The following is a 7,500-nucleotide window of genomic DNA, read 5'->3' as shown; positions in this document are numbered from 1 at the left end:
GCGTCAAATTGTAATTGATACTTTAAAAGCCATAAACCTGGTCTATAATGAAACAAAAATATCTTATTTGAAAAAAAAACATTCCCTGAAAAGAGTTGTGCCGCTTGTTAAACAATTATTTTTCATTTAAACAATTGTTAAGTTAGATTACGTTAACTTTCTGAATGGTTAAGGAAGTTAATTCAAAATGAAACAATGAGAGAGAAAGGTTGATACATGGGAGCACAGACACTAAGTGATGCCACACGAGGCAGTGGGTGTGGCAGCACAGGAGGCGAGGGCCTCGCCACAGCCTCACACCTCACACCACCACACACGAGACGGTGAGGGCCTCGCCACAGCCTCACACCACCACACACGAGGCGGTGAGGGCCTCGCCACAGCCTCACACCACCACACACGAGGCGGTGAGGGCCTCGCCACAGCCTCACACCACCACACACGAGGCGGTGAGGGCCTCGCCACAGCCTCACACCACCACACACGAGGCGGTGAGGGCCTCGCCACAGCCTCACACCACCAGCGCCTCACCACCATACACACGTCCTAGTGGTGTGTTACAGTTGCAAGTATAGATGCTTAACTTAAGTCATGCAAAGGTATATAATTTGTAAAATAATATTTATGATAATCATGTTACATTAATTATAATCATAATAATAATGCGAATTAAAACAAAATTGTTAATTCAACCACTACTTGAATTTGTTTACTACCAGCAGCACTTCTACTGCTCCTGCTACTACTACTAACGTCACCAATAATAATAATAATAATAATAATAATAATAATAGGAGTATTCACTCAGGTGTGTGGGGGGGGGGGAGGTAGACACACTCACTAACACACTCAACATGTGGCTGCCTTCTGTATTCTAAAATAAAAAATAAAAAAAAAATTAATAATTAAAAAACAAATAATTAATTAATAAATGCATACAGCCAAACGTATAATTTCTACATTTCCCTTAAGAAGGAGCAATTAAACCAGACTTACCAGAGAGACTTGCCTGCACACACACGCCACAGGCTGACCGATCCTCAGTAAGTTATCTTACTGTGCCACAGTCTTACTGTGCCACAGTCTTATTGTGCCACAGTCTTACTGTGCCACAGTAACCTAGACCATTAGCTGCACCCCGTACTGGACCATTATCATGTAACAGACTAGGCTGTTGTAAGAATTATCCAGAGTGGTTTATCGACAAAAGAGAATGGGAAGCTGAGCCGCATGGTGACCTGACCCCCAGGGGAATTCGCGGTGGAAATAACCAACGCTTTGTTCATAGCTGCGTAAAATGAATCATCCTATAGTATTCAGTAATTTAGAGAAAATTAGCCTTTATTCATTTTGCATTAAAATTGTATTGTATAATAGTACTGGATACAATATCAGGAGTATTCTAATTATTGAGTTTAAGTCACCATCAGTGACGTCACGAATCAGATCTAACTTTTAAGGCGGAGTGACCGGCGGTCATAGGTCATCAGGGGTTGACAGGTCTACTATTTCTCAAAGTTTTAATAACCATTTTTGTGATCGGGAACAGCTCTGCCGTTAGATGTTTTTAATTTAATTCAGTAAAATAATTCAACCAGTCTGGATCAATTCAGTACAAACAGAGTTTAATTGTTATAACTTAACCTTGCTAAAGTAACTGGGTAAGCGATGCGGAACAATACAATGTTCTAGTCTGGGGTAGACCAGACAAGAGAGAGATCAGTGTGGAAACGGGAGCAGCTGGGATAAGAGGTCAAACATCTTACCTCTCCCCAAGACCAGCCAAAACATCTAGCTGGTCGCCCAAGGTATAGTTGCTATTGTTAATTATAGAAATAGTCTTCTCATTTGCCACTCAGGTCAAGTAGGGAGTGTTAAAGTGATAGGATGTATGTTTCCTGATGTTAGAGGATTGCTGTCAGTTGACAGCTGAGAAATTTATGAAATATGAACATGTTGATGTTGGACACTCAAATATTTGTCAAATTTCATTAGTTAGGGTAGCTTTTGTTTGTGGCATGAGTTGAATTGTGGGTTTGCATACTAAACCTCGTGAATTTTAACAAATTAACAAGGTTTACTAAGTGCTTGTGCGGGGGGGTTGTAACAGACTAGGCTGTTGTAAGAATTATCCAGAGTGGTTTATCGACAAAAGAGAATGGGAAGCTGAGCCGCATGGTGACCTGACCCCCAGGGGAATTCGCGGTGGAAATAACCAACGCTTTGTTCATAGCTGCGTAAAATGAATCATCCTATAGTATTCAGTAATTTAGAGAAAATTAGCCTTTATTCATTTTGCATTAAAATTGTATTGTATAATAGTACTGGATACAATATCAAGAGTATTCTAATTATTGAGTTTAAGTCACCATCAGTGACGTCACGAATCAGATCTAACTTTTAAGGCGGAGTGACCGGCGGTCATAGGTCATCAGGGGTTGACAGGTCTACTATTTCTCAAAGTTTTAATAACCATTTTTGTGATCGGGAACAGCTCTGCCGTTAGATGTTTTTAATTTAATTCAGTAAAATAATTCAACCAGTCTGGATCAATTCAGTACAAACAGAGTTTAATTGTTATAACTTAACCTTGCTAAAGTAACTGGGTAAGCGATGCGGAACAATACAATGTTCTAGTCTGGGGTAGACCAGACAAGAGAGAGATCAGTGTGGAAACGGGAGCAGCTGGGATAAGAGGTCAAACATCTTACCTCTCCCCAAGACCAGCCAAAACATCTAGCTGGTCGCCCAAGGTATAGTTGCTATTGTTAATTATAGAAATAGTCTTCTCATTTGCCACTCAGGTCAAGTAGGGAGTGTTAAAGTGATAGGGAGTGAACATATTTAGATTTTGTTTTAGTTTTCTTTTAATAAATTAAATTTGTTATTAATTTGCATTTTATTGTTTCCATGTGTTTTATGTGTATACTTGTCCTGGTCACGTGGTCCACACGAGGCAGAGTTGCATTGGGCGCCGATTCTAACATCGAATCGGAATTATCATTACCGTGTAATTTATTCCACACTCAAGGTCATCGTTTATAGTGGGGATCAAGCCCCTAGGTTGATTAATTAGCGTGATCGATCCAGACCTCGATCATTGCTCTTGTATTACTGATCCCACCGCTGCCACCATTGTAACACGGGTTGGTTCCCTCTCTCTTTACTTCCTTCTTTCTACTCCCTCTACCCGTAGTCTTACTTTTATTTCTAAACCAAGGGACTCCAAAACTTTTAACAAAGCCAACTCCACGCCACGTGGTCCTAAGACGATTGACCGACTTAGGATTCTACACCCAGTATGACGTGACCTAAGCTCTGAACAAAACCCTAGAGTCACCTCTGCTGCCACCACCAGACCAGTAATACAAGAGCAATGATCGAGGTCTGGATCGATCACGCTAATTAATCAACCTAGGGGCTTGATCCCCACTATAAACGATGACCTTGAGTGTGGAATAAATTACACGGTAATGATAATTCCGATTCGATGTTAGAATCGGCGCCCAATGCAACTCTGCCTCGTGTGGACCACGTGACCAGGACAAGTATACACATAAAACACATGGAAACAATAAAATGCAAATTAATAACAAATTTAATTTATTAAAAGAAAACTAAAACAAAATCTAAATATGTTCACTCCCTATCACTTTAACACTCCCTACTTGACCTGAGTGGCAAATGAGAAGACTATTTCTATAATTAACAATAGCAACTATACCTTGGGCGACCAGCTAGATGTTTTGGCTGGTCTTGGGGAGAGGTAAGATGTTTGACCTCTTATCCCAGCTGCTCCCGTTTCCACACTGATCTCTCTCTTGTCTGGTCTACCCCAGACTAGAACATTGTATTGTTCCGCATCGCTTACCCAGTTACTTTAGCAAGGTTAAGTTATAACAATTAAACTCTGTTTGTACTGAATTGATCCAGACTGGTTGAATTATTTTACTGAATTAAATTAAAAACATCTAACGGCAGAGCTGTTCCCGATCACAAAAATGGTTATTAAAACTTTGAGAAATAGTAGACCTGTCAACCCCTGATGACCTATGACCGCCGGTCACTCCGCCTTAAAAGTTAGATCTGATTCGTGACGTCACTGATGGTGACTTAAACTCAATAATTAGAATACTCTTGATATTGTATCCAGTACTATTATACAATACAATTTTAATGCAAAATGAATAAAGGCTAATTTTCTCTAAATTACTGAATACTATAGGATGATTCATTTTACGCAGCTATGAACAAAGCGTTGGTTATTTCCACCGCGAATTCCCCTGGGGGTCAGGTCACCATGCGGCTCAGCTTCCCATTCTCTTTTGTCGATAAACCACTCTGGATAATTCTTACAACAGCCTAGTCTGTTACAATCATGGCCCGTACTGGAGACATATTAGTCACCACTTTTCCCGGCCCTAATGGGTTAGTTATGTGTTTAAATACTGTAGGTCCCCACACGAAGGCAATACCCCACAGCTGCAACACCTGTTGTGCAGCTGTTGCCTACAACAGTAGGCAACAGCTGCACAACAATAGCTGTGTGGCAACAAACATGGAATCCAAGCTAAACATTCAGAGACGCAGCTCAGAGAGTGTGAGAGCGGGGTACGTACCGTGTACCTGGCCTTCTTGCCCTGGGGGAGTCTTCTGGAGGCGTAGACGGCCACGGGTCTCGAACCCACCTTACCCCGGCCCACGCTCCGGTACGACCCGCCGCTGCTCGAACTCCCGCTGCTCACGTTCGACAGTCCTGTAGACGGTACAGTGGTGTAGTGGTATTCTCGGTACATTGTGGCCACACAGTGACCCCTGTGACAGTGGTACAGTAACACAAGTAACACACAGCGTATAACTGGTGATGGGACATCAACACAGGGAAATGCATCAATAATGGTCTTACCTGTTTAATCAGAAATGTAAAGTACTTAGACTTTGCTGAAAAGCATTAAGCACTTAGAATTCTAAGACACTGAGGACTGTAAGTTACTCAGAATTGTGAGACACTCACGAATGGTTTTTTAAATCAATTTGCTATTAGCGGATTTGATAAATAATTTTCAAGCTAATTCTGACCAGACAACTGCTCTGTATGACCTTAATTCTCCAAGCGATTACCGGCTAGTACCGTACAGCAAGTACCAACTAGTACCATACAGTAAGTACTGACTAGTACCATGCAGCAAGTACTGACTAGTACCGTACAGCAAGTGCCGACTAGTACCGTACAGCAAGTACTGACTAGTACCGTACAGCAAGTACCAACTAGTACCGTACAGCAAGTACCAACTAGTACCGTACAGCAAGTACCGGCTAGTACCATCCCGGGCAGTGGAGTACCTCCATGTACTGCCGTCCAAGGCACTATAAGTCTCGGGTCTTCGCCATCGACGCTACCATACTTCACGCCACCGTCTGTGTCCAGCCCCCAGCATGCCTTACCGCTACCATCAAGACCAATACCAGTCATGCCTCTACCTTCGTGCCACAACTTTCCAAGTGCCTACACAGAACATACCATATGTAGGCCTCCCTCAGTCATAGGAGGCTATGGATGCTTACTACATACATATATTCTTTAAGTACATGGTCCTGTACTTCCAGTACTCTGCTCTGATTCTTTTGAATTAATGTCTATCACAGACACTTCTTTAGAACACTACACCCATTACCTCTTATTCATATCCCCTGTCACCTAGCAACCAACCCTTAGCCCCCTTGCCCCTAGCAAGCACCCCCTAAACCCCTTGCCCCTAGCAAGCATCCCCTAACCACTATTCTCTGAGGCATCCACCGACCCACCACCCACTGAGCAGCGCTGTGGGAAGTCCCAAGACGCAAAACTCACTTACCTGAGATCCCTGAGGACCCGGAACCGAAGGAGTAGAGGGAGGAGGAGGTCGGCATACACCTGCCGGAGGCGGCGACGGCGGCCATGGAGTACTGGGAGATGGAGGTGGGGAAGGGCGCGTCTCGGGCCTGTCGCAGCCGCAGGATCTTCGCTCGACACACAACGCATCGCAGGGGCAGCAACCTTTGACTCACCGCCACCTGTAAGCAACCAACGCATTCTTGGTATACATGAAGCCACTCAGGGTATACGTGAAGGCACGTAACATGTATATGTGATGGAATCGTAACATATTTAATATAGTGTGTGTTGCTCCTACGTGCAAGAGATGGTGCTGTTTTAAAAAAAAAACATGTTTTTACCGTGTCACAGGTTTGGTATCTATACTTATACTCACGAAATGAACGGTATGGTAAACAACACAGCTCAATTCCAACACAACGTCACAAAATAGTTAAATCAAAATGAAAATAAATCGAAATCTATGAAAATTCCATTTATTAATGAAATCGGAAACAATGAAATGGAATTGTAACATATTTAGTATAGCGTGTGTTGCTATTAAGTGCAACAGATGGCACTGTTTTTCAAAAAAGGCATGTTTTTACCTGTCACAGGTGTTCATCTATATAGCAGGTATATAAAAACACGTGCGTATTCAAATGAAACGTTACGTCAAAATTTCAAAGGAATCTGTGAAGAACTTTCGGAGATTACAGCGCGAGTTGCTCTTACGTCCAACAGATGGCGCTGTTTTTCAAAATGCATGTTTTTTACTGTCACAGGTGAGGCACGTATATAGTAGGTATATAAAAACACGCGCCTATTCGAACGCAATGGTGTGTCAAAATTTCAAAGGAACCGGTAAAGAGGTTTTAAAGATTTTCCTCACATAAAGAACACATGAAAAACACAGTTTTTCAAAAAAACATGTTTTTCCCGTCACAGACGTGACATCTATATAGAATGTATATAAGAACTCGCTCGGATGCGAATGAAACGTGTAAAAATTTCGAAGCAATTGGTGAAGAACTTTCGGAGATTAGCGATTTTGAACAAACGAACATGTATATTTTTATTTATATAGATTAATATATAATTAATTATATGATTAATTATATTATTATAATAATAATTGTAATAATTAATAATATTTATAATACTAATTGTAGTAATTAATAATAATTAAAATAAAACTTGCAGTAATTAATAATAACTATAATAATAATTGTTATATGAACAAATTCACAAGGGGTGTGATGAGGGTTCGAACCTACGCATGAGATGTTCCCAGCTGCTCCTTAATCAACTGTATCACCATATGGGTAAAAAAAATTGCAACCTGGAGTGCTACCGCCCTTACTACGATCCCGAAGCTTCTCCCAAGCCCGGTCAAGGGTGTCACACAATTCCTGCCTAACCCGGGCTCTGTCTACCATATGTTCTACCTCTTCGCCCTTACATCAGTACACACAGAAATCACAATAGCGTGTTATATCGTGATATGTGATATATCGGCCCTTGTGGATTTGTTCATTTGATATATCACGCTACTGTGTGTAATAATTGTTATAATTAAGAATTATTACTCTTCCTTCTGTTGGGTCATGAAGGAAGCCGGCCTCGGGTGCAAGGGGGCTGTGACG

General features: G+C 41.6%; 1 protein-coding gene across 2 annotated transcripts in view; it reads right to left on the bottom strand.

Annotated features, from left to right (window-relative positions):
* The window catches only part of LOC123752144 (streptococcal hemagglutinin), a 297,057-nt gene that overhangs the window by 14,632 nt on the left and 274,925 nt on the right, over window positions 1-7,500 (bottom strand). For both annotated transcript variants that reach the window (XR_011222039.1, XM_069300850.1), the window contains exons 4-5: window positions 5,856-6,054; window positions 4,620-4,756 (exon numbers count right to left, since the gene is read on the bottom strand). Coding sequence is in view for 1 of the 2 variants with exons in the window: in XM_069300850.1 (XP_069156951.1) it covers window positions 4,620-4,756; window positions 5,856-6,054 (336 nt within the window). In the remaining variant the exon portion in view is untranslated. The remainder of the gene's footprint in view (window positions 1-4,619; window positions 4,757-5,855; window positions 6,055-7,500) is intronic.

This window comes from Procambarus clarkii, chromosome 44 (genome assembly GCF_040958095.1).
Source record: "Procambarus clarkii isolate CNS0578487 chromosome 44, FALCON_Pclarkii_2.0, whole genome shotgun sequence".
Classification (NCBI taxonomy): domain Eukaryota; kingdom Metazoa; phylum Arthropoda; class Malacostraca; order Decapoda; family Cambaridae; genus Procambarus; species Procambarus clarkii.
Note: the sequence above shows the minus strand (reverse complement) of the source record. Positions and strands in the feature narration are given on the sequence as shown.